The 27,953-nt window shown below is 48.7% G+C and overlaps 1 protein-coding gene across 2 annotated transcripts in view; it reads right to left on the reverse strand.

Moving 5' to 3' along the window:
• Positions 1-27,953, reverse strand: part of HUNK (hormonally up-regulated Neu-associated kinase) — a 124,009-nt gene that overhangs the window by 7,166 nt on the left and 88,890 nt on the right. For both annotated transcript variants that reach the window (XR_006265814.1, XM_043448852.1), the window contains exons 6-10: positions 24,898-25,033; positions 18,398-18,560; positions 13,016-13,099; positions 6,450-6,497; positions 753-933 (exon numbers count right to left, since the gene is read on the reverse strand). Coding sequence is in view for 1 of the 2 variants with exons in the window: in XM_043448852.1 (XP_043304787.1) it covers positions 753-933; positions 6,450-6,497; positions 13,016-13,099; positions 18,398-18,560; positions 24,898-25,033 (612 nt within the window). In the remaining variant the exon portion in view is untranslated. The remainder of the gene's footprint in view (positions 1-752; positions 934-6,449; positions 6,498-13,015; positions 13,100-18,397; positions 18,561-24,897; positions 25,034-27,953) is intronic.

Raw genomic sequence — 27,953 nt, forward strand, 5'->3', positions numbered from 1 at the left:
TCTCTGCCCCCCAAAACTGAACACCAATGCCTGGTTCCATGATACTATGCACCCAAATCTCAGCTACCTCAATAAAATACCAAGCACTCCAGTTTCTACTCCCACAATGCCATGCACCCTGGTATCTGCTCTCCCACAAAACCATGCACCCCAATCTCTGCTCCCATAGTACCATCCACCTTGACGTCTGCTTCTTTGACATCTGCAAAATCATCCCTCCCAATCTCTGCTCCTGTACCCCATCTCTATTCCTGTACCCCATCTCTACTCCTGCACCCCAATCTGTTCCTGCATCCCATCTATACTCCTGCACCCCATTTCTGCTCCTGAACCCCAGTCTCGGCTTCTGCACCCCATCTCTACTCCTGCACCCCATTTCTGCTCCTGAACCCCAATCTCGGCTTCTGCACCCCATCTCTGCTCCTGCACCCCAGTCTCTACTCCTGCAATACTTTACACCCTGATTTCTGCACCCACAAGCTCCTGCACCCCAGCCTCTACACCTGCAATACTTTACACCCTGATTTCTGCACCCACTCCACCTCTGGTCTCTCAAACCCCGCCCACACGGGTGGACCACACCAGGCAGTCAGGACCTTGCTTGTTCTCTCGTTGCCTCTAAAGCATGAATTCTGCTTTCCCATGGCACAGGAGTCGTGTCTGTCACAGGGGCCCACACAGACACCAGCATGGGATACACAGCAGCCACGCAGCTGAACATGAGGCCCCGAGAGTCCCCCACGCTGACCCACCTTTGTCGGGGAAGCCAGGCTTGGAGGCCTTGCGGTCCTTGAGCAGGGCCCTGGTGCTCTGAATCTGCGTGATGAGCGAGGCCGACGGCTGTTTGTGCGACGGCAGGTTCTTGTCCAGCTTCTTGGAAAACGGCCGATGAAGAAAATCCCCTCTTTTTTCTTGTTCTTTGGGCTTTTTATCCTTGCAATGAGAAGCAAACATGGGTATTCAGAGGCACACAAGAATGCACAGCAGGACCCCCTTTGAGGAGCTATCACAGTGGAATTAAGGAGCCTCGGTTTCCTAAAGCACCAGGCTCCCAGCTGCGTGGTGAACAAGGGAAGCGCCCAGACCCAGAGGACGCCCCGGGAAGCCACGGCCTGCTCCCTGGGCCACAAGTGGGCTTCGTGGTCCCCAGCTTCCTGCACTGTGCTGTTCTGACATGTTCCAACAAGGGCACGGATATCCCTGGGTGGTCCATCTTCCTAGAACAAGCTGAACAAACCGAGGTAAAGCCTATGAGGACTCCTGGTAACCTCCCATCTTAGCTACAGCAGAGTCCTGAGAGTCTGCCCAAGTAGCGGATTTGCAGAGGCAAAAAGTGCTCCATCATAACCTCAGTGTTTATGTGTTCAGTGAAGCCAAGGAGGTGGACGACCAACCCGTGGAGCCCTGAGCCTGCCTGGGTTAATTTCTGACCCGCCTTCCTCTGCTCACGTGGGCTCTTCTTCTTGTTTAGTCAGTAAGCCGTGTCTCTCTCGCGTGCTCAGTCACTCGGTTATGTCTGACTCTTTGTGACCCTATGGATTGTAGCCCGCCAGGCTCCTCTGGCCATGGAATTTTCCAGGGAGGAATACAGAAGTGGGTTGCCATTTCCTCATCCAGGGGATCTTCCTGACCCAGGAATCGAACCCGTGTCTCCTGCACCGCAGGCAGACTCTTTACCACTGAGCCACCTGGGAAGCTCACGTGGGCTCTTATGTACTTAAATTGGCACAAATCAGCCATTTGTGCTGTCAAGTATTGCCCTGATTGAACTCAATTATAATCCCTCTGATGGGAGTGAATTTGACTGTTTTATACATCTTCAACCCCACAGCCTCTGGCATGAAGCCAGGCATGGAGAGAAAGCTTATTAAATAGTTAGTGAAATATTAAAAACAAAAACAAAAACAAAAAAGCCAGTGGAAACGGAACTGAATTAAAATTAATTGGGTTCAAGCTTCTGGGAAGGGTGATGCCACAAGGAAGCAGCTTTTTTCTGGCCCTAAAGACTGTGTTTGATGTTTATTGTTAAACATAGACAACTGAATCCCTGACCTCACCAGGAGTGGGGGGTGGGGTGGGGAGAGACCAATTTTCACATTTTTTGCCTTAAACCTTACGAACATTTGCAATTCAAGAGAGCTCATCTATTTTTCATGGATGCTGTTGAAAAGCTTCTCAAGGAAACATCCCCTTGCACTTGGGTAGCCCTTTCTAACAAGGATTTTCAAAGTCTTTCTGGATTGGGGTTCATTATGTCCAGGTTTTGAGTGGGAAAGATGGCAGGAAAGAAATGGGAAGTAGGGGGGCACCCATCCCGGCCTTGAGTGTCACCTCAGGACAGGAGCTGCTGGGAGCCCAGACCTTGGCTGAGGTGGCTCGTCCCCATGGACGGATGAGGCAGGAAGAAAGCAGAGGTGGAGCTCCTGCAAACACCTTCCCCAACGTCTCATCAGCCACCACCACCTTTACTGAGGATGTTTGTAACGCCAGACACTATGCTAAGAGCATGACCCATGATGAGGCAAATCCTGTTATCCCCTCTTCCAGAGGTGCCTGCAGTAGCTAAATATACCCAGATAATTCAAAAAGATACATGCACCCCTATGTTCACAACAGCACTATTCACAACAGCCTAGACCTGGAAACAATGTAAACGTCTGTCGACAGGTGAATGGATAAAGAAGATGTGGTCACACACACGTACAAAGGAATGCTACACAGCTGTGAAAAGAACACCATTTGCAGCAACACAGATACAGCTAGCGATTATCAACCTAAGTGAAGCAAGTCAGAAGGAGAAAGACAACTACCACAGGATATCACTTATATGTGCAACCTAAAACAGGGCACAAATGAACCTATCTGTGAAACAGAGACTCACAGAGAACAGACTTGAGGTCACCAAGGGGAGGGGGGGCGGCGGAGGGATGGAGTGGGACTTGGGGATTGGTAGATGCAAACTGTTAGGTTTAGAATGGATGAACAACAAGGTCCTATCGTTGAGCACAGGGAACTATATTCAATATCCTGTGATAAACCACAATGGAGAAGAATAGTCAGTAACAGGGATGTGTACACATGTATAACTGAGTCACTTGGCCGTACAGCAGAGATGGGCCCAACGCTGTAAATCAACTATACTTCCATTTTTTAAAAAAGAATTCACCCAGGAGCCTGACAGCAACTCAGATTTTTGCAGCCTTCCCTGAACGTCGGTGTGTTCTTAACCTTTGACTCCACACTGCCCTCTGGAAGCTGGGGCAGGGCCAGGCTTGTTCTGGTGGCAGAGAGAAGGGCAGGGACCACACTGTAGTCCAGGGCATCCAGGATGCTACAGATGAGACCACGAGCAAGATGCTACAAAGGGCAGGGCGGAGGGGGGCATCCGCTCCACACCAAGGCCAAGCACAGTTCTCCACCGCCTCCCTTTCCCCCTTTCTATCAAACACCAACAGGCCCTCTGCTCCGCAGCAAAGAAGAGTGAGCTTTCACCATCTCCAGCCTCTCCCCAGGCAACAAACAGCCTGTCCCAAAGTCTGGCTCCATTTTTTATATATGTTTTTATGAGCAAACTCATCAGTTCTATCTGATAACACCTTAAACAGGAAAAATGAAATCAGATGCACTTTTGTGATACACTGTAAAACAGTATTTGGAAGAAAAAAATAAAACTGGAGTTTGCTCCGCCACCCCCCCACCTCCCACCATCACAACCCCAACACTGCCCCTTGGAAGGATTTTTTTTAGAAACATGAGTATATCTTCCTTTGGGCTACCCTGCATTTCCTACTCTCAGAGGGCTCCTGCGGGCAGCCTCCTGGGTTCATCTCAGCTCCTTTTTAACTCTCTGTGGCTTCTCAAAGATAAAGGATCAAGATGCAAACTTTCAGGGGGGCCAGTATCACCACCCAGACAGAGCTCATGAACCAAAGTGTGTCCAAGGTATGAGAGTTCTCTGTAGGACGAGATCAAGGTTGGCTCTAGAAATTTCTCCTGCAACCCACAAAGGGATCTTTGGCAATGAGCAGAGCTGACTCATTGGACAAGCCCCTGATGCTGGGAGAGATGGAAGGCAGGAGAAGCGGACAACAGAGGATGAGATGGTTGGATGGCACCATCAACTCAATGGATATGAGTCTGAGCAAACTCTGGGAGATAGTGAAGGACAAAAAACTGTGCTATAGTTCATGGGGTCACAAAGAATCAGACACAACTAAGCTACTGACAATAACAACAAGGAAGCCCACAATGGGGACAGGAGAAAGAGGACATGGATTTAGGACTAAAGGGTCTGGGGAACCTTGCTCACATCCCCCTGTCGATCCTGCACCCTGGTGTTGTTGCTCAGTCGCTCAGCTGTGTCCAGCTCTTTGTGACCCCATGGACGGCAGCACGCCAGGCTTCCGTGTCCTTCAACATCTCCCGGAGCTCGCTCAAACTCGTGTCCACTGAGTCAGTCATGCCATCCAACCATCTCCTCTCGCCCCTTCTCCTCCTGCTTTCAATCTTTTGCACCATGGTACTTCCTCCAAACTGCCCCCATCCGCTCCCCCCACCCTCAGAGCATTCTTCTCAGCCTGAAAGAACAGATGACTTCATAGTGACTGGTTTCTAGGGAGATGCCAAGAGTTTACCACCCATCTGCTCCTTGGGGGTGGGGGACAACACCCTGGATCTGTCCCAGTGGACAGGTCACCAGTCCCCAGGAAACTGACTTGTTTACAAGCAGCCATCTTCATGTCTTCCAAGCAGAGGTTCATAAATGCAACCGATTTTCCAATTCTACCATTTTCATTTGCATGGCCTATTTTCTCCAAAAGAGATTTCCCAGGGAGAAGGATGCTAAATTGCCTTATGTAACAGAAACAGATCTTCAGAAGGACTAATTATGTTCCCCCTTGCCTGCACCCACTCCCGCACACCCCACCCAGCAACGCTGGCTGCCTGCAGGCCTCTTCGGCTTACCTCTGATTCTCATGGGTGGGCAGTGTGCCCCTCATCCGCATGTGCCTAAAGGCGGGTGGTGGAGCTGAAGCTTCAAGGGTCTTCTCTGCTCCCTCATGCTCAGTCCACACCCTCCAAGGTGGATCCAAGAGGAAACCAGAGGCCCCAGATGCTAGCAAACCCCACACAAAACAGCCTCTTCTTCTCTTTAAACCATTTTCCAACCACCACACATGTGCGTGGATGTTTTTCAAAAAAACTGGATGCTCTGAATGTGCAGACCTGGACTTCCCTGGTGGTCCAGTAGTAAAGAATCCGCCTGCCAATGCAGGGGACATAGGAGATGCGGGTTCGATCCCTGGGTCAGGAAGATCCTAACCTGGAGGAGGACGTGGCAACCCACTCCAGTATTCTCGCCTGGAGAATCCCCACAGACAAAGGGGTTGCAAAGAGTCAGACACGCCTTAGCGACTGAGCACAAGCCCAGGCCCATAACGTAAGGAAAAGCCACAGAGGCCTGATTCTGCCATAAGAAACAAACAAATGCATTGAGAATAAAAAGGTCCAGGAACCGGGAAGCCATGGACTGTTCTAAACCCCACTTCTTTATAGGTAGAAACACAAATGCACAGCCAAGTTTATTGTTATAGCAAGATGAATTTTTAAAAAGTCAACTGTACAGGTGGCTCTAGTGATAAAGAACACACCTGCCAATGCAGGAGACATACATGGGTTTGATCCCTGGGTTGAGAAGATTCCCTGGAAGAGGGCATGGCAACCCACTCCAGTACCTGGAGAATCCCATGAACAGAGAAGCCTGGCGGGCTACAGTTCATAGGGCCAAAGCGTTGGACACGACTGAGTGACTTAGCACACACACAGAGAAAGCTGATCTGATCTGAGGGGATTCTGACAAATCCACTTACAACAGGGTTCTGCATGTCTGAATTCAGGACAGGATGAGGGGTGTGCAGAGTCTGGAGCCCCGGGCAGGGATTCACTAATCTTCAGGGTCACAGGCAACGGAGACTTTCAAGTGTCAAGTTGCCTAGACCAGGGCACCCAGTGTCCGGTCAAACACCAGTCTACAGTTTGTGGTGAAGGCTTGTGTTAGATGAGAAGGACATTTCAATCGTAGGCTTTTGAGTAAAGCAGCTTATCCTCCACAGTCTGGGTGGGTCTTGGGCAATCCAGTTGAAGGGTTTAAGAGAAGACTTCATGGTGATGTTTGGCGGAAACCGACACAATAGTGTAAAGCAAATATCCTTCTATTAAAAATAAATTTAATTTTTTTAAAAAGAGAGAGAACACTGAAGTGTTCTGAGAAAGAAGGAATTCTGCCTCCAGAAGCCTTGTGACTGGAGCTGAAACATCAACCCTTCCCTGGGTGTCCATGCATCACACACACACACACACACACACACACACACACACACACACACACACTGTCGATTCCGTTTTTCTGGAGGACTCTGTCTAATCCATCAGAATCCCCAATTTCTTACCTGCACAGCATGAAATTCAAGGTCTCTTGTCCAGGTGTCCAGGGAGGCCTGCGAAAAAAAACCAAAAAACAGCATTTTTCAACAATTCAAGAAGCTGCACTTGCTGTTTATTCCCTAAACTCTTCCCACTTGCAGCTCTGGTTGAGGATTACCTATTTCAGTGTTTGCAGACAAGAAACCAAACTGTCCCGGAAGGAGGCGGCAGATGTCCTAATTCCTGCCCTAGAGAGATTTTCTAGGTAAGGTTTATATTAAAGTCTAGGACACATGACGGAGGGGTGCTCTGATGATGAGTAAAGCATTCACTCGGTTTTCTCAATCAACAAAAGCACGCATGAAAACAGCGCCCGGATCAAGAAACAGAACCCAGCCAACACCTAGAAGTCCCTCGTTGCCACATTCTCTTCCCGCCCCCAAAGGTAGCCACCGTTCAGATTTGCCACAGCAGAGACTTGATCCCAAATTTGATTGTTAAAATTTGTGCAGGACTTCCCTGGTGGTCCAGTGCATAAGAATCTGCCTGCCAACGCAGAAGACATGGGTTCAATCCCTGATCTGGAAAGATTCTACATGGCTCGGAGCGATGGAGCCCATGGGCCACAATTACTGAAGTCCAAGAGATCTCAGGCCTGTGAACCATAACAACTAGAGCCTGTGCTCCACGGCAAGAAAAGCCACTGCAGTGAGAAGCCCACACACCAAAATGACGAGAAGCCCCTGCTCATCGCAATTAGAGAAAGCCTGGGCACACCCAAAACCCACTGAAGCCAAAAGTGACATAAATTTAAAAAAAAATTTTTTTTTAATTTGTACAGATTTGGAAATGACACAAAGAAAATACTGTAATATTTTACCTTTAAACTTATAGTTCCCATTATGCATTTAATTATGATGGTGGTGGTGGTTTAGTTGCTCAGTCGTGTCCAACTCTTTGCAATCCCACGGACTGCAGCCTGCCAGGCTCCTCTGTTCATGGAATTTCCCAGGCAAGAATACTGGAGTAGGTTGCCATTTCTTCCACCAGGGGATCTTCCCAACCCAGGGATCGAACCCACGTCTTCTGCATTTCCTCCTGGGCAAGTGGGTTCTTTACCACTGAGTCACCTGGGAAGCCCGCATTTCATCACATTCCTCCAAATTCGAATGCTGGAGTCCTAAACCCTGGACCTCAGAATGCAGCTTCACCTGAAGACAGGGTCAGGTGAGGCCCGTCCCATCCCCTCTGGGGCCTGGCAGCGGGTACAGCGGGGAGTGTGAAAGCTCACTCTCCTTGGCCTTTGAGAAGGAACCTCTTCTTGGTCTTACCTTTTCAGGTGATTAAGTTAAGATAAGGTCATCAGATTGGGTTCTAGTGCAGTGTGACCGGAATCCTTATAGAAAGGGGGTAACTGGTCATAGACACACACGCAGACTGCCACGTGAAGATGAAGGCAGAGATCAGGGTGATGCTCCTACAAGCCCATGAATACGGAAGACTGCTGGCACCCACCAGAAGCTAGGAGGCATGAAAGATTCTCCCTCACCATCCTCAGAGGGAATCAGTCCTGCAGACACCATGACCTTGACCTTCTGGACTCCCAAACCAGGAGACGACACATTTCTTTTGTTTAAGCCAGTGGTCCCCAGGGGCACCAGGAGCTGGTTTCGTGGAAGACCATTTTTCCAGAGACCAGGGTGGGAGATGGTTTGGGGATGATTCAAGTGCATCACCTCTATTGCTCACTTCATTTCTATTATGATTACATCAGCCCCACCTCAGATCATCAGGCATTAGATTCCAGACGAGGGGGACCCCTGGTTTAAGCCACTTGGTTTGTGGGACTTTGTGATGGGAGCCCTCGCAGGCTCATACAGTCCTTCCGCCACCGTCTGCATGATTTAACTTCCAAAACTGCAGTGTTACTTGGATATCGCAGAGAAGTCCGTGTATTTCTAAGTGACATTTTGCTACATATCAGCATTATTTTCCAAGACTTGGACAACACTGGCTTCCAGTTCTCTGTGGCTTCACTGAGCCAGTTTACTAGTGATGACTTCCCTGCCACAGCCCTCCATGGCGTCCTGCCCCCCGCCCCCCGGACCTCTCTTTTAGGAAAAGGAGTCTCTGGGGCCTTAGTCCAAGGTGAGACAAGGGTCTTCCTTTTCCAGACGTGATCTCTGCCTGCTACAGTACGAAGACAGGGAGAAAGTGGCAAAGTCATACCATGACAGCACTAGAATCCTGAGAGGGAAGTGTTTTCTGCTTAATTCAGCTCCTCTGTCTCCTTGGAGAAAAAGAACTGGGATCCAGAAGAAGAAAGAGGCCAACACTTGCCCTCAATGCCCAGACACAGCCCCAGAGCCGCCCCCCAGCCCACTCGTGTACAACCTTGAACTTCACTCCGCTTCACACCACGCATCCCCTCTGCTTCTCCTCCTGGACCAGCTGGGCTGAAACCCACAGAGGCCCGGAGTGGGCTCTCCCTGGAGAATCTGGCCTCTTTCAGTCTTTCTCACCACTTTTTCTAGCTGGCCCCATTCCACTTTGCTAGGTTCCAGTGGAGAGGAGCTGGGTCATCTAGCCAGAGCCTGTAATTTAATTAGCTCAAGTATTGCTGCGGTTTGGAGAAAACAAATGGAAACTAGAAAATTGAAATGCTGTTTCCCCATTAGCGTTTCTATTGAAACTCTAACCATTAAATATTGCAACAAATGTTTTAAAATGCTTACCATGTGTTTTCGGGCCAAATGCAATAAGCAGCTGAGAAAAATAATGTAGATGAAAAAAAAAAAAAAGAGGCCCTTTCCCATTGTGGCCCTGACACTTTGGAGTACTCAAGCAGTGCTGGGTACCAGGGCAAACAAGGACGTGGGCATCGGCCAAGTGGCTTAGAGGCCGCCTAGGATACACACTTAGGGGATGTGGCACATCTAAGTTTGCATTATTACCTGAGGCCCTAAAGAGTCAAACCAAGAGGCAGGGGAGCCTAACGGTGACTTCTGTATCCCCTGGCCCCCAGCCGAGGTGACCACCCCCAGTGCAAGTGACTGTAAGAGGTCCCTCCCATAGGGCATGGCCATCAAGTGATGGTAATTTGACTTGAATGCTGCCATGCAGGTGGTCCCCCTGCTTTAACCAAGCTAGGTGTCGCAGCTGGAATGTTCAACCTTCCCAAGACGCTGACCCAATTCCATTTTCTGAGACTCAGGCCAAGGTCCACTTGATTATTTCACTTCTTCCTCCAGCAAATATTTATTAAGTCTCTACAGGCAGCGTGCAGGCTCTAGAGACACTGTGAGGAACAAAAGGGACGCTGTCCCAGGGACCCTCCTGATGGTCCGTGGTTAAGAGCCCAATGCAGGGGAACTTGGGTCTGATTCCTGGTTGGGGAACTAAGATCCCACGTGCTGCGGGGCAAGCCCAAGCACCACAACTAAGACCAAGAGCTGTCAAATAAATAAATAACAGGGACTCCATCCCTCCTCTTAAGGAATTCACAGACCAGAGTGGGAGAGAGATGAGAATCAAATCATCCCAGAACAAACAGAACCTCATCCAGGGGATCAGCCCCAGGAGGCAGGAGGTGTGTGACAGCCTGCACTGGAGAGATGTGACCCGAAGGTACAGGTCAGAAAGCAGCAGGGGTCCATGAAGACACGACCCTGCCTCCACATCTGAAGACAGACAGAGACTGACTCAGCAGAGAGAGCTCGGGAGAACATTCTGGAAGAGAGCAGGGTGTGTACAGCCCTGGAAGACAAGAGAGCACAGAAGTCTGAAGGCCCATGGGACTGAGCACGAAGCAAGAAGCAGGGGGCGTTCCTGGTGGTCCAGTGGTTAAGACTCTGCACTTTCAATGCAGGGGGGCACGGGTTCCATCCCTGGTCGGGGAACTAAGATCCCACATGCCTCAGGGAGTGACCAGATGAAAATTAAAAAAAAAAAAAAAAGGCAAGAAGCAGGGTGATGGGGGTGGGGGTAGGGGTAGCTAGAAGATAAGGTCGGAGTTGCTGGCAGTAGCCAGTCTGATCTGGGACACGGCGGCCACGTCACAGTTTGTCTTCCACGGTAAGGAAGCCTTTGACAGTTTCGAGCAGGGAAGCGACATGGTCTCATTTGAGTGTGAATAGCTCACCCTGGCCTATGTGCGGACAGCCTGTATTCATGACTGCAGTCATGAGGACAAAGAGGGAATAGTTAGGAGGCTGCGGCTGAGGTCCACGCAAGGGGCGATGGGGGCTGGACCAGGGCGGGAGGATGGGGTTGGGGAGCTTCAGGAGTCAAGCTGGCAGAACTTGGTGACAGAATGGCTCTCAGGGGTGAGCGTGCCATGTGCATGCTTGGTCACTCGGTCGTGTCCCCATGAACTGTGGCCCACCAGGCTCTTCTGCCCATGGGATTTTTTTTTTTAGGCAAAAATATTGGAATGGGTGGCCATTTCCTTCTCCAGGGGATTTTTCTCAACACGGGGATCAAACCTGTGTCTCCTGCATTTCAGGCAGATTCTTCACCACTGAGCCACCTGGGAAGCTCCTGGGGGTGAGGGAAAGGAGTAAAAAGGACTCCGCCCCGTTTGAGGGCGAGGCTGCCATTTGGAGAGAGAGAACAGGGGCAGGGCAGGAGGGCTGATGCGGGTTGGCTCCTGTGTGCTACGTTGGAGACCTGCACTCATTCGAGAGGAGATTTGGCAAGCAATTGGCTGGAGGGGTCTGGAGCTGGGGGTGTATGGCCCGTCACCGTCTCTGATCTTCCGCTCGCAACCCAAAAGCCATGCATGTGCTTCCTGCCCAGAACCAACCCACACAATCCACCCCACCAAAGGCTCATCTCCACCCTCACCACGCTGGTGCCTCACAGTCTCAGAGGAAGGGGGCCTCCAGTCCAGGGTCAGGGCTAGGTCCCACCTGGGTTGCTCTGAATGCCCACCCGTCCCCACCTTCTGCTGCGGTTCCTTCCTCTGCCCCCCACCCTGACTCCTTCCCACCCCCGTGCATCCTTCAAGCAGAGGCGGTCATGTCCTCCTATTCATCGCCAGCATCATACATGGAGAGATCTAGGCTCACAGTCTTCACTCCCCCCAGTCCATGCAATCTCTTCTCTGCCCTTCCACTTCCTCCATGACAAGCAGCTGCTCAGCCATCACCACGGGCCATTTTATACTTGACCTTTCCCACGTCCTCCCCAACATCCTTCCCCCCTGGGTCTCCTGCTGCCCCAGGATCTCTGCTTGTTCCTCTGTCATCAGCATCTCCTCTTCTCTGCCTGCTTGAATCGTGCCATCTCCCAGGCTCTGTCTAGAGTGATCAGCCTCCTCCTCCCAACCCAGCTGCCTACCCCAACCCCGCCTCGATGCTCGGGGCGGCTGCATTCTCACATGGCAGCTCAGCTCCCCTGTCACCTGTATCACTGCAGTGGTCTGGGCCAGGTCCCACTTGCTTTCTGCTGTCACAGTGAAGCACAGCCCAGCAGGCTCCACATTCTATGGGAAACCCCTGAGCAGCCCGGGGAGCCCCCACTGGACAGAACAGTGAATGAGGGGTCCGGGGGGGGGGGGGGTCCCTCACCCTGTGCGCCAGGCCCTGGATCTGGAGATCCTAGCACGATCTCTTAACAAGCATGGATTTGGGGTCCGAATTTTGGATCATACGATACTAGTCTTTACTCTGAAATCAAAGAATCTTGGTATTTTCTCTCAGGTACATCCTAGGTAGCATCAGGTCACCAGGGACAGCGGACTGGAAAGGTTCACTCCTGATCCTTTTTCCCAATCCTCACCTTCCTTACTTTCTTCTGATGCCAAGTGTTACATACACATGTCTTTCAGCATCTTGTTTTTATCTTTTGGCAATCTGACAGTGGATTCCAGCCGTGACTCCATTGGGAATCATCCAGTGAGCATTAAAAAATACTGACCCCCCCCCAGATCTGGGACTTCCCTTGCAGTCCAGTGGTTGGGACTCCATGCTTCCACTGCAGGGAGCATGGGTTCAATTCCTGGTCAGGGAACTAAGATCCCTCACATGCTGCATGGTGCAGCAAAAAAAAAGGAAACATCACTCCCCCACCCCCAATCCTGCCCCCTGAGTTTCGATGGAATCGGTCTGAGGTGTGGCCCAGGCATTCACAAGCTGAAATGCCCCTGGGGATTCTACTATATGCCCACAGCTAAGAACCACAGTCTGGAGACTGGACAATGGTGGCCCCACTGTAAGCCATTTCTTATAAAGTGAAAGCGTGAGTCGCTTCGGTTGTGTCCAACTCTTTTTGACCCCATGGACTGCAGCCCACCAGGCTCCCCTGTCTGTGGTATTCTCCAGGCAAGAACACTGGGGTGGGTGGCCATTCCCTTCTCCAGGGGATCTTCCCCACCCAGGGACTGAACCCGGGTCTCCAGCATTGCAGGCAGGTTCTTTACCATCTGAGCCACCAGGGAAGCCATTTCTTAAGGGCTCGGTAAAGCGAGTAAGTATTTGTCTTTGGCTACTTCCATGTCCCACAACAACTGGCTTCCTTTCCAGTCCTCCTCCCATAAAGGAAATCCACTCTTCCTAAGAGGTCCTGGGTTTTGCTCTGGGGAGCCACTCACCTCATACGGCTCCTTGGTGGGTCTGCACCTGTCTATCTGGTAGAGCTGGGTCTTGTAGCAGACGCTGTCCTGGAAGTCAGATTTCTACCAGAGAAGAAAAGAAAATAAGCCGGGCTTAACTCTCGGAAAATAGGAATGTCTATCAAGCAGTCATTAATTTTTAAACCAGCACTTGGCTGAGAAACGACAGAATGCGGTTGGCAGACCCCTCCAGGACAGCCCACAGGAGCGTGGGGGAGGCAGGACCCGGACTCCTGGCTCCGCCAGGAAAGGGCTTGGTGGCCCCGGGCATGTCACTGTTCCCGCTGCAAATCCCCTCTTTCACCTGTGCGATGAAGACCACGCTAAGACATGAGCTCAGAGACCAAATATGTGAGCTGGGGAGGACAACTTATTTTATGGAACTACTGAATGGGATACAGGTCTTGCTGATTTGAAAACAGGCCTAAGAACTTCCCTAGTGGCGCAGTGGATAAGAATCCACCCGCCAATGCAGGGGATGTGGGTTCAGTCCCTGGTCCAGGAAGATCCCACAAGTTGTGGAGCAACTAAACCCCTGCAACCACAACTACTAAAGCTCTGCTCTAGAGCCCATCCTCTGCAACAAGAGAACCACCGCGATGAGAAGCCTGGACACCGGAACTGGAGAGTAGCTCCCACTCACCGCAGCTAGAAGCAAAGCTTGTGTGCAGCGACACAGACCCAGCAGAACCAAAAACAAATTAACTTATAAAATGAAAACAGGCCTGAAATGCATAAATAACCAGGACCTACTATATAGCACAGGGAACTAGCTATATTTGATGTCTTATAAAAACCTATAATGGAAAATAGTCTGAAAAAGAATGTATATATATATATATATAACTGGATCAGTTAGGTGTGCACATGAAACTAACAGAATACTATGTATCAACCAGACTCCAGTTATAAAAACACAGCCCTGGTTCCTGCCCTCCGCCCCAGTAAAAGTCACAGCAATCCACAATACAGCTTAAAGGAGAAGATACATAACCACACCTCAGATGGTCTAGGGGTACGATTGAGGTGCGGTCCTCTCTGGCGACAGTTGAAATTAAATGACTGATTAATGCATCAGTCAACAAATATTCCCAGAAGGCCTTTACAGGCTCTCCAAATTAAAATCCATGCATCTAGGTTTTAGAAAGAGGAAACAAGAATCAAGGGAGAAGGGGAGAAATGGCAATTAAGGTATAATATTTTAGTTCACTAGTTGCCCTTTCAAAATTATATATGGCTGTTAGTAATTGGTTAATGACATTAATAACTGGGACAGTGCCTCGGGTACAGTTAAATTAGCCTTGCACAGATATTATTGAGTGGACTAGCTATAGTTACTTACGGGGAATAACTCACTCTTAAAAGCAGTCACCCACCAAGGCACTGGTTCTCAGACCAGCTATGTCCTGTGATTTAAGGGGTAAGTGTGAAACAGACAACAAAACAAGAACTGTGTCCTGTTAGAACTATGTTAGTTTCCACCAGGAACTTCTCAGTAGTGTGTGTGTGTGTGTGTGTGTGTGTGTGTGTGCGCATGCTCAGTTGCTCAGTCACATCCACTCTTTGCACCTCCATGGACGGTAGCCCTCCAGGCCCCTCTGTCCACGGGATTTCCCAAGCAAGAATACCACAGTGGGTTGCCATTTCCTACTCTAGCTTCTCAGTAGACAAAACCACAAAGCTTGGCCACACTGCAACACTTGCAGCTCTGATGCCGAGTGATCACTGCAGAAGGCAAGACACCCGGAGAAGGCAGGACACAGCCTAAGAGCTTCACACAAACGTCTCTTACTTGGGATGAGCCCCCTGATTGTTTAAGAGTGTGAGTAACCGAAGCTGGGGTCTCTACAGAGGTAGACATAAGAAAGAAACTATTTTTTAAAACAAAAGCCCCTCTATCTTATTGATCATATTCAGAGAACTGATTCTGCCGAAAGAAGGATGTTTGAACCTGCTTGCTTACTTAGGAAAGTAGCAGAGTCATCCCTTTAAACATGTGGAATCATGAACTTTATAGGCAGTTTCCTGGAAACACTTTCTAAAATTCATTTTTCAGTGGCATTCATCATTTCAAAAAGAAAATCAGTGTGTGACCCTCCACTGTCCCTTTTACTTGAGAACTGCTTGTCTCTAGCACGGTGGTCTCTAAATGGTGTGACCTTGAGCCCATATGAATGAAAAAGCCGTCAGCAGGCATTGACAATATGTGCATATTTATTTTATAAATTATAAGCATGTACTGCACTAATATATCACGTATATCATAAAATATGCAATAAAATGGGGATTAAAAGGATAAGGAATATATGGGACAGACGGTTTTCTCACAAAACCACAAGGGCCTCGCTGGGGGTCCAGGTTAAGGATCCACTTTGCAATGCAGAAGCACCGGTTCAACTTCCGGTCTGGGAGGATCCCACACTCCACAGGGCAACTAAGCCCATGCATCCGAACGCCTGAGCCCACGCGCTGCAACTGCTGAAGGCTGTGTGCCTAGAGCCCGTGCTCCACAGCTAGAGAAGCCACCGCAGCGAAGACCAAGCACCGAAACGAGAGAGGAGCCCACACACAGCGACGGAGACTCAGAGCAGCCAATTTAAACAAAACAACCTCTTTTTACAGAAATAAGAGAAAAATGAGAAATGGCTTCAAGTCTAACATGTCTTTTGAATTCATCGTCATAGGTGAACAGAGGACCTCTGTTCTCTGGTGTGAGAGAATTTCTTAATCCTATCACATAGTAAAATGATATAAATAATACATTATGGGTCAAAGGTCCAGTCTTTTTGACTTCCACCTCTCTCCTGTGGCAGCTTTCCAGTGACCGTGGTATTGTCTCTGAAATCCAGTTGCATATCTGTTCCCTTCCAAAGTTTCATTCCATCACTGCTTCTAGAGCGTGTTTTTTTTTTTTCTCCCTCATACAACACTGCTCTCATTTTTAACAGCCTTTTACTATAATGTTTCTTCTCATGTACCTTTTTCCTTTTAAAGTCAAAGTGTTAGAGGCTCAGTCATGTCTGATTCTGTGCAACCCATGGACTGTAACCCTCCAAGTTCCTCTATCCATGGAATTCTCTAGGCAAGAACACTGGAGTCGGTAGCCATTCCCTTCTCCAGGAGATCTTCCCAACCCAGGGATCGAACCTGGGTGTCCTGCGCTGCAGGTGGATTCTTTACATCTAAGCCACCATGGAAGCCCAAATCTTTCCTTTGGTGGCTCACAAAAAAAAAAAAAAAAAGTTCTTCTGTGGATAATTTCACATTGCAGTCAAATCTAGGAAATACCCACAGCTGAATCAGCTTAGAAACATCTATCCTTCCATTGCATTGTTTAATAAACCTCCCATCAAGCTTCTTGATCTATTTAGCAATGTTTTCTAGACGTCTTCCAAATCTATTTGCTAACAAGAGACACATTCTAACCATCTTGTCTTCTGGGCATCGTTTTGGTCATTTCTACCTCACCAGGGAGAATATCATTTCCCCGACTGTCTGAATTTTCATCTTTAGCTCTAATTGGGCCATCACATAACTTTATGTATTTTTTAAATTTTTATCGGAATATAGTTGCTTTTCAATGTTCCGTTAGTTTCTGCTGTGTAGCAAAGTGAATCAGCCATATGTACACATATATCCCCTCTGTTTTTGGATTTCAAGCCCATCTAGGTCACCACAGGGCATTGTGTAGAGTTCCCTGCGCTATATCTCATTAGTCATCAACTTTATATACAGAGTGTGTGCTCAGTCACTCAGCCGTGTATGGCTCTGTGACCCCAGGGACTGCAGCCCTCCAGGCTCCTCTGTCCATGGGATCCTCCAGACAAGAATACTGGAGTGGGCTGCGCTTTTCTTCTTCCAGGGGATCTTCCCGACACAGGAATCGAACCTAGGTCTCCTGCACTGAAGGCAGATTTCTTGTCGTCTGAGCCACCAGGGAAGACAGTGACTATATATCAGTCCCAATCTCCCGTATCACATGACTTTAAGTAGCACTGCAAAACTCCAGAATTTCGTCTTCATGTTCTGGATTCTGAATGTCTTCCTAACAGTGATGACCTCACGCAATCAGATCTCAAGGCACACATACACAGGGTGAAGACCATGCTTCAGGAGAGTGGGTGTGAAATCAGACTTCAGATGGGCTTCCCAATGATTGCAAATTTATCTGCCTGACTTCTTGTTAGATTTGGTCAGCCCTCACCATTCTGAGTAGGAGAAACAGCAGCAAAGATATGCAGAATCCCCACTGCCTCTGGTCTAGCTTTCTTTGCAGAATTCTTTTTCAGCCATTGTTCATTTGGAAAGAGTTGATTTACGAAGGGCTTCCCAGGTGGTAGAGAAGCTGCCTGCCAATGCAAGAGACCTAAGAGACCTGGGTTCAATCCCTGAGTCGGGAAGATTCCCTTGAGTAGGAAACGGCAACGTACTCCAGCATTCTTGCCTGGAAAATTCCATGCACAGGGGAACCTGGCAGGCTCTACAGTCCATGGGATGCAAAGAACCCGCCATGACTGAAGCAACTTAGCACACACAGCATGATGTAATCAAAACCCTCGCAGCTCAGTCCGTAAAGAGTCTGCCTGCCATGCAGGAGACCCGGGTTCGATTCCTGGGTCGGGAAGATCCCCTGGAGCAGGAAATGGCGTTTCAGTATGCTTGCCTGGAGAATCCCAGGACAGAGGGAGCCTAGGGGGCTACAGTCCATGTGGTCACAAGAGTCGGGCACGACTGAGCGACTAAGCACACACACACAGATACGGAAGTGTGTGGACTCCCTCACTTGGGCACTTGTGAACTGCGCGTGGCAGAAGGACACAGCTGACCTAAGCGTGAGGGTGCCACGCACGGTCCAGCCCAGACGCCCAGCTGCACCTCCCTCACCTGGGACACAGGGCACCTGGTGCCCAGACTGATCCGTGAAGAGCCCAAGGTCACTGTCACTCTTGCTTTCTAGAGAAGTCAATGTCAAGAGTGGCCTTTCATCTACCCTGCTTTAGAGGTGAGTGTTTGAGGGGCTCTGCGCCCCAGTTTTCATGACCACACAAGCCCCAGTGACCCTAAGTGGGGACCCCAAGGAACAAGGCAACAGGAAGCTGAAGGGAAAAGAAGCTTGGGCCTCTCGCAAGTCGGCCCAGAGCTTGGCTCTGTGGGAGAATATTTTAAAAACACCTCAGATAAAAAGCGCTCCCCGAGAAGCAGGTTTTGCTCCTCTTTTATCCCATGTTCAGGAAACTCAACCTCACGTGAGTTTCAATTAACAGCTCAGATCAAGTGTCGGCCACCGGGAAACACTTCGGGCATCAGAGCTCTCTGTTTTTCCATAGAGAGCCGAGAAAGCCAGCACGGGGCCCCACTCACCCCTGACAAGTAGCGCTCGAGCTTCTTGTTTAAGAGGAAGTAGATGGCAAGGATGTGGCAGGCGCGGTTGGAGAGCACAGTGTTGATCACATCGCTGTTCTTATAGCCCAGCTTCTCGGTCATGTGCAGCACCACGCTGGGGCTCAGGTCTTCCAGGGAGATCCTGCTCAACGGAGGGACAGACAACCAGTCACCGCGAGGCTCCGGGGCCCCCTCAGTGGCACTCACAAGCTCGGCAGCACAGAAGCCCCCTCCCACCCGCAGACACACAAGGGCTCCCTCGTGGACAGCCAGTCAACTCATTCATCCATTGACTTGTTATTATGAACCGTTAACATACACAAAACACGACAGGGAGTAGTCTGATTACCCTAGGTGTGTGCTGAGTCGCTTCAGTTGTGGCTGACTATGTGAACCCATGGACTGCAGCCCGCCAGGCTCCTCTGTCCATGGGGCTCTCCAAGGCAAAAACACCGGAGTGGGTTGCCATGATCTCCCCCAGGGGATCTTCCCAACCCAGGGATTGAACCCTTGCGTCTCCTGCATTGGCAGGCGATTCTTTACCATTAGTGCCATCTGGGTATATTAGTGCCATCTGGGTGTGCCCAATACCTGGTTGAACTAATTGTTAGCAGTTTGCCTTTCTTTCTTTCTCCCTTTCTTTTTTCTTTTTCTTTCTCCTGTCCTTCCTTCCTTCCTTCTTCTCTTAGCTTCCCTCTTTCTTTCTTTACTAAAGTATTTCAAATCACAAACAATTTTTTTTCCTAAACACCAGAATGCATCTTTAAAAACCAATGACATCTCCTGCAGGATCATAATACCTTCAAAACATCCCCAAAATTTTAGAAATCTCTTAATATTCTCTGATACCTAGACTATATTCCAATTTCCCTATTCATCCTAAATTTCTTTACAATTTAACATTTTTTTCCCTTAAAATGTCTTTATTGAACATGGGTAGAGCCCAGGTAGCCTGGGTGGATGCTGGGTTGGGAAAAAAGGGTATTCAGGAGCCAGCCCAGACCATGTTTAAAGGAACAGTGTGAGCTCACAACTTCACAAAGAGGGGATTTGGGACGCAGCTGTGAAGCTGGATGCTCTCAGAGGACAGGTTAAAGCTTCTACACAAGAGTGGTATGAAGATAAACCCCCTTGGGATAAAATGCCAGGTTTGTATTTATCTACTTATTTGCTCATTCAAGTCCCTGCTTCATGGAGTTTACATGACAACAGGGAAGAGAGAAAATAAATCCATTTATTTTTCACAACAGTCTTACAAAGGGTACCAGAGCTCGCCTGGTGGCTCAGTGGTAAAGAAACCACCTGCCAATGCAGGAGACGTGGGTTCAGTCCTTGGATTGGGGAGATCTCCCGGAGAAGGAAACGACAACCCACTCCAGTATCCTTGCCTGGAAAATCCCATGGACAGAGGAGCCTGGCAGGTTACAACAGTTCATGGGGTGACAAAAGAGTTGGTCATGACTTAGCAACTAAACAACAACAACAAACCATTACTATCCCCATTTAACAGATGAAGAAACTGAGGCCCACAGCAGGAAAGTAACTTGCCCAGGGACACACTGGCAAGAAGCAGCAGCTATGTAGAACCCGAAAGCAGGAGACGGGCATAGGGAATACATGTGTGGGTCATCAGATAGAACAACCTACAATCCTGAAGAGGCAAGGACAATACTCTGTGAGCAGAAAGCAAGCACATCTGGCTAGAAAGCTCTGCAGCCTCGCCAAAGAGTCTGAAGACATTTTTGGTGGAATAACACTAGGAAAAACCACAAGTACAACCCCATAGTGGTGCAGAAGAAGAGACCGACTTGCCAAGCTCACAGGGCAGCAAGGGCAGACCTGGGTCTGCTGGCCATTGTGACTAGGTCAGCCCTCCCTCTCCGAGGTCTGGCTAAGTGCCACCCAAAGAAAAGGTGCCCGGGAAACCACGAAATCTGCCTTCCTCACTCCTGTTGGCTACAAAAAGCACAAATTTTAGAAAGTTTGGAGTAGGCTTGCTATGATTAATGGTTAAAAGTAATAACATCTGTTTTAAAAGGATACGATTACTTGAAGGTTGCCAAAGCACTTAACACAGAAAACACAACTGTTGGAAACTACCTGGTAACATCCGTGTGCCCCTGGCCCTGTCCTTGATCAATGAAACCACGCCCACTTGACCCCACTCCTGGCCAATGAGATCACGGTCCTTTTATGTTGGCCAATCAGACCACAGCCTCATGGCCACTCCCTCAGCCAATCAGATCATGATTTTTGTGACTCTACCCCAGCCAATCATGCCATGGCTGCCCTTTGGATGGCTCCACCCTGTACCAGGAGCAGGGCCTGGAAGGGAGTGTGCTCTGGGTGTGAGATGCCACCAGCGTGGGGCTGGGGGCAGAGGAGAGAGGAGAAAAGTGAGCAGTCTCTGCCCTTCATACCCACTGTCTTCAAAAACAGGTGAGCTCTGCCAAACGGAGACTGTGGACTGGCTCTTGACTAACGGCAATATTTTGAACGTTTTCAATGAGCAATGTATATATTGAGTGTCTGAGGAATCCCATGGAGGGAGGAGCCTGGCGGGCTATCGTCCATGGGGTCACAAAGAGTCAGACGCCACTTAGCGACTAAACTACCACCAACCATGCTGGGTGCTCTCTTGTATGAGTTGTTGAATTTGTATTACCGCTCCAAGTTTCAATGATATAAACAATATTTTAAAAGTGTTCTAGAATACGAGGTATAATTTTGAGTCAATATGCATTAAATTAATTTTATTCCAGTTTGGTCTAAGTCTGTCCTTTGTTACCAATGACCTGCTTTCCCTCCCACCCATCTCCAGAGCTAACCTGCGGTGTGGGAGACCGTCCCAGGCAGGCTGAGGCAGGAGGCAGCCAAGGTCTGCTCTAGAAAAAAATGTCTGCTGCCAGAACAGTGAGGTGAGCCTGGCACACAGCAGACATCTGTAAATGACTGGCATGAACTTATTATAAACTTATTATAAAAAGTTTCCTTTTAAAGATATTTTCTTCTTGCCTCTTGCAGGTCAACTCAGAGGCTTGAATGAATTAACAGAAGGCTTTACAGAACAGTGATAGAAAACATGAGACCTTTATTTTCTCTCTGTCCCAACAGTAAAATGCTGACAACATCTAAAATAATTAAATCTGGGGCTACATATGTTGAGAAACTATAAAATAGACTTCAAAAAGAAAATATTCCTTTCTCTGGTCGCATGTTCTTATTCTGTTTATCTTATCCATGTCCTGGTAAAATCAGAAAAATAATTATCAAGGGCACTTTTTTTTTTGTATTCTTTTTCAAAATAAAGACTAAGGAACATGTGTCTTTCCTAATAGTTTAGATTTCTGGTTTCATTACTGCCAAAATTGGACATTGGTTTGCCTCGAAAAATTGGACATTGATTTGCCTCATTAAATGAGTAATGAGCCTTACCTAAAGAGAAGGCATTGAGCTGCTGCTTTCCTTCATATGCAAGCTCTCAATCATTTTTACAGTCTACGCAACTAGATCTTGAACAGCCTTCACGCCCCTGACCAAGTCCAAATGCAGAAATGACCAAACTGGCTGAGCCAGTACAGGTAACTAGAATTTAAGATTTTAATCTACAAAAGGCTGTTTATAACCCGCGGAGAAGCAACAAAATGAGCCGGGCATGGATCTCTGTGAATGAAGATGCAACCAGCAAGGAGGGAGGGCTGTATTTCTAGTAGCTGCTTCACGCCCTTCAGCACCTGCTGCACTGAGGGGTTGGTTCTGCTCATTTAGAGGGTGATTACATTAGGTTAATGACTCATCTGGCTGCCACCGGCGCCTCCTCCCTTACGGAGAGCATAGCTGTGTACTGCCAGGCAGCATGAGCCTGGTGATGAGGCTTGGCCGCTTGGCTTTGCTTTCCATCGCACGTTGGGCTAATATTTCTCGTGTCTATTTCAGGTATTAGCCCACATTGAGCCAGCACTGGAAACCAGCAGTCTGTTTCCAGGTTCCCTTGGTAACCCAAGTCACCTAGACTCTGTTTAAATTACCTCTCATGAGTCAAAGGCTAGAATTCTAGATGGCAGCCCTCTCTGGCCAAGGTGAGTGTAAATGGGGCCCAGGAGCCAGGATGCAGGTCCCAGTACCGTCCACCCACCCCCTCTGAAGTTCCTCAGAACCTCCTCCCCAAGACGGAGCTCTGCCTGCACATCTTATTTGGAGAAGTTCGTGCTGCAGGTTTCATAAGCCTCGGGGTATGTCTCCAGACCTTCCTAGGCGTTTTGAAAACACTGTGATGGAGGTCGCTCCCTTCCCTGCCCCGTCACTGCTCTACGTGTCCCCCTTCTTCAGTGGTTCCCGCATTGTCTCCTGGACTTCAGATCTAGAGTGTGCAGGCCCCTCTAAGTCTGAAGGAAGAAGGACTCCAGGTGGTCTCAGTCCTGGAAGGTATTTGACCCCTGGGGTCTTCACATTTGCTCTAAAGCCACCAAGGGGTGGAGGGCTTCCCTGGTGGTCCAGTGGTGGGGGTTAGGGTTGGCAGGGGGTGCATGTTCCATCCCTGGTCAAGGAGCTGGGATCCCACATGCCTCAGCCAAAAAACAACAAAAAAAACACAGAACAGAAGCAGTATTGTAACAAATTCATTACAGACTTTTAAAAATAATGGTCCACATTAAAAAAAAAAACTTAAAAAATTTTTTTACAGAATAAAGTCACCAAGGGGAGGGTCCTTATTCCCCTAACTCAGATAGTGAGCAGTATGTCAAACGAGTAGGAAAAAGTACAAAAGTATTTTCCTGTGTGACCCTTTGCCACCCATGTAGCCCTCCAGGCTCCTCTGTCCATGGGGTTCTCCAGGCAAGAATTCTGGAGTGGGTAGTCATTCCCTTCTCCAGGGGATCTTCCCAACCTAGGGATCAAATCTGGGTCTCTGGAACTGCAGATGGATTCTTGACTGTCTGGGCCACCAGGGAAGGCCTTGTTTACAAGTCTGCAGTCAAGGGCCCCATGCGGGGACACATGGGCCATCACAAGGCGTCTCTCAGTGTTTCCACACTGTGGGCTCCTGCCTGGAAGCTTCCTCACGGACACCTCCTTGAGCAAACAGCACAGGAAAACACGGTCTGGAGCAAAGGACTCCTGCTCCCACCTTTCTTCCTGCCCGCAACATTTCAGAGCAGGGACTCGGGGCTGAAACAAACATCAGAGCAAAGAGGTGGCAGAAGAGGAGCCTGTGGGTCATTTGGAAGGGACGGGGGCAATTCCACTGCATTCAGCCGATGCTGGCGGGACAGCTGTTGAGTGGAACACACACACACACACACACAATCAAACAGATACACTCACAGACACTCCAGCAGACACACATACTCACATACCCTCACACACTCAACACAGATTCACATACTGAAACACATACACTCACACACACAACCAGGCATACTCAGACACACACACACTCAAACAGATACACTCACAGACACGCATACTCACATACCCTCACACACTCAACACAGATTCACATACTGAAACACATACACTCACACACACAACCAGGCATACTCAGACACACACACACTCAAACAGATACACTCACAGACACGCATACTCACATACCCTCACACACTCAACACAGATTCACATACTGAAACACATACACTCACACACACAACCAGGCATACTCAGACACACACACACTCAAACAGATACACTCACAGACACTCCAACAGACACACACACGCACACTCACATACCCTCACACACTCAAATACAAATTCACTTACTGAAGCACATACATTCACACACAGACACACACAACCAGGCATACTCAGACACACACACTCAAGCAAACAGTTACACTCACAGACACTCCAACAGACACACATGCACATTCACATACCCTCACACACTCAACACACACTGAAACACATACACTCACACACACAACCAGGCATACTCATACACACACACACTCAGTTACACTCACTGACACTCCAGCAGACACACATACACACTCACATATACTCACACAGATTCACACACATAGTTACATATGCAAACACATACACTCACAGACACACATAAGCATACTAACACACACACACACACACACACACTCACTTGCTCACTCAAGCCATAGCTTGTCTAAACAGTCCCTCTGTGTGAATTAGAAAGAGGTGCTGCTCAAGAAAGACACAGGCCCTCAGCAGCGGGTTTGAGGAGGGGAGAGCAGCCTGGACTTCAGCCCCCCATGTATCTTCTGGCAGGTGCCCCCGAGGGTGCACTCTGCACAACCACGTGGGGTGGCCCCACCTACACTTCTCCTGGTGCACGGAGGGGAGCCCCACGTGCAGACCTGTGGGTGCAGAAAGGGGCAGGGCAGCCAGGAGAAGATGCGGCCTTCCCTTGAATCACAGAGAGCACCCTGTCCAGAACTATTCAGGGCTTGTAAGACAGGCCCCAGCTCGCCTGAGGAGGGTCCCTCTGCATGCACTCAGTACCTGTTGGGATAGGTGATGTTACACGGCACTTTGCCCATGTAATTCTCATTCAGCCAGCGATTCGCCAGCGCCTGCTGAATGTTGGGCCTCTTCACGGGATCTGGTTCCAGGAGAGAACGCAGGAAGTTCACGGCTCCTGTGAAGACATTGGGCAAACGTCACACGTGTTACAGGCTGAAGGCAGACCAAGGCAGGTGACCCACCACACCTCCCGGGCCACTGCTCATCTCTTTTCTGGATCTCTGGGGGCCACCCGTTCAGAGTATCAGATATCTGTCCAAGGAGGTGTCTGGAACACAGTAAAGCAGGAACCGCCATGGGTCTCCCCATATACCATACTTCCCAAACCCCTTGTGGTTCACCACTAAAGGACAGCCAAAGAGGAATGGAAGAATGTAAAAAGACAACGCTGGATCTCAAGGTAGGTTTTAAGGAATATATATATAGGCTTTTCAGGTGTCGCTAGTGGTAAAGAACCCACCTGCTAATGCAGGAGATGTGAGAGATGCAGGTTTGATCCCTGGGTTGGGACGATCCCCTGGAGGAGGGCATGGCAGCCCATTCCAGTACTCCTGCCTGGAGAATCCCATGGACTGAGGAGCCTGGTGGGCTACAGTCCGTGTGGTCACAAAGACTTGGACATGACAGCGTCTAAACCACCACATATATATATTTATATGGAACTCCCTGGCAGTCCAGTGACTAGAATCTATGCTCCCAATGCAGCGGGCCTGGGTTCAGTCCCTGGTCAGGGAACTAGATCCCACATGCCACAACTAAAAGATCATGCATGCCACAACCAAGACTCGGATTCCTTTTCAGATTTGTTTCCCTTATAGATGATTGTAAAATCCTGAGTAGAGTTCCCTGTGCTATACATGCATCCTTTAAGATTATAACAATGGAGACAAGTATACAACACTGAAGAAAATGTTTATAACACACATGAAGGTCACAGGCTCCAAAATTGTTGAGCATGAGAATATGCAGGTCTTCATATGGACAAAGACTGCCAGGGATTCCCTGAAAATGAAGGTGTTCTGTCTTGCTTGAGTTTGGGGACCAGGATGTTTTCTTATTTATACTCATTTTATAAAGCACTGTGATAGTATCCTTGCAATAGAAAAAATATTCTTTTATGTAACTTTGTACATGATATCCCATTTCCAATATACCAAATAAAACTTTGCAGAAACTAATCTTAATTTGCTTGGTCAAAGAAAAAAAGACTGTGAGTATAATAAGTTGAAAACAGGAGACTCTTCAGTTAATCATGTTTCTGAGACATCTCTGTTGTTGCTATTCACACAGTCGTGTCCAATTCTTTGAGACCCCATGGACTGCAGCATGCCAGGCTTCCCTGTCCTTCACCATCTCCCAGAGCTTGCTCAAACTCATGTCCATTGAGTCAGTGATGCCATCCAACCATCTTGTCCTCTGTTGTCCCCTTCTCTTCCTGCCTTCACTCTTTCCCAGCATGAGGGTCTTTTCTAATTAGTCGGCTCTTTGCATCAGGTGGCCAAAGTATTGGAGCTTCAGCATCAGTCCTTCCAATGAATACTCAGGACCGATTTCCTTTAGGATTGACTGGTTTGATCTCCTTGCTGTCTAAGGGACTCTCAAGAGTCTTCTCTAACACCACAGTTCAAAAACATCCATTCTTTGGTGCTCAGCCTTCTTTATGGTCCAACTCTCACATCCACACATGACTACTGGATAAACAATAGCTTTGACTAGACAGATCTTTGATGGCAAAGTAATGTCTCTGCTTTTTAATATGCTGTCTAGGTTGGTCATAGCTTTTCTTCCAAGGAGTAAGTGTCTTTTAATTTCATGGCTGCAGTCACTATCTGCAGTGATTTTGGAGCCCAAGAAAATAAAGTCTCTCACTGTTTCCATTTTTTCCCCATCTATTTGCCATGAAGTGATCGGACCAGATGCCATGATCTTAGTTTTTTGAATGCTGAGTTTTAAGCCAGCTTTTTCACTCTTCTCTTTCACTTTCATCAAGAGGCTCATTAGTTCCTCTTCACTTTCTGCCGTAAGGGTGGTGTCATCTGCATATCTGAGGTTACTGATATTTCTCCTGGCAATCTTGATTCCAGCTTATGCTTCATCCAGCCCAGCATTTCTCATGATGTCCTCTGCATAGAAGTTAAATAAGCAGGGAGACAATATACAGATGTACTCCTTTCCCAATTTGGAACCAGTCTGTTGTTCCATGTCCAGTTCTAACTGTTGCTTCTTGACCTGAATACAGTTTCTCAGGAGACAGGTAAGGTGATCTGGTATTCCCATTTCATGAAGAATTTTCACAAGTACTTCTCCGCTATCTTCTTGATCAATATTGTCATCGACAGGAAAATGTTGGATCCCATGAAAAAAAGATATCCCACATCCAAGGGCAAAAGAGAAGCTCCAACAAGACAGTAGGAGAGGTGAAACAGTGTTTAGAATTAAACCCCATACCCACCAGAGATGCTCAGAGGGCTCAAACAAGACCTTGTGTGCACCAGGACCCAGAGACCCCACAGAGACTGAGCCAGACCTGCCTTTGAGTGTTTGGTCAGCAGTGGCCTGCCATGGGGCAGGGGCTCTGCCTGCAGCAGGCCTTGGAGGCATAAGTTCTCTTGGAGGAGGTCGTCATTAACCCCACAATAGAGCCCCCAAGCAGACAACCCACAAACCGGAGAACAATTACACCAAAGAAGTTCTCTCACTGCTGCAAGAGTTCCAGGGCCCACAACAGATTCCCCAACCTGGGGATCTGGCAAAGGGACTGAGAACCCCCAGGGAATTTGACTTGAAGGCCAGTGGGATTTGATTACAGAACCTCCACAGGACTGGGGAAACAGACTCTTAGAGGGCACAAAAAAAAACCTTGTGCACACCAGGACCCAGGAGAAAGGAGTGGTGACCCCACAAGAGACTGAGCCAGATTCAGCTGTGAGCGTCCAGGAGTCTCCGTCGGAGGCGTGGGTCGACAGTGGCCTGCTGCGGGTCAGGGGCACTGAATACAACAGATCTAGGAGCCATGGTGTGCTGGCCGAAGTCCT

This window comes from Cervus canadensis, chromosome 27 (genome assembly GCF_019320065.1).
Source record: "Cervus canadensis isolate Bull #8, Minnesota chromosome 27, ASM1932006v1, whole genome shotgun sequence".
NCBI lineage: Eukaryota > Metazoa > Chordata > Mammalia > Artiodactyla > Cervidae > Cervus > Cervus canadensis.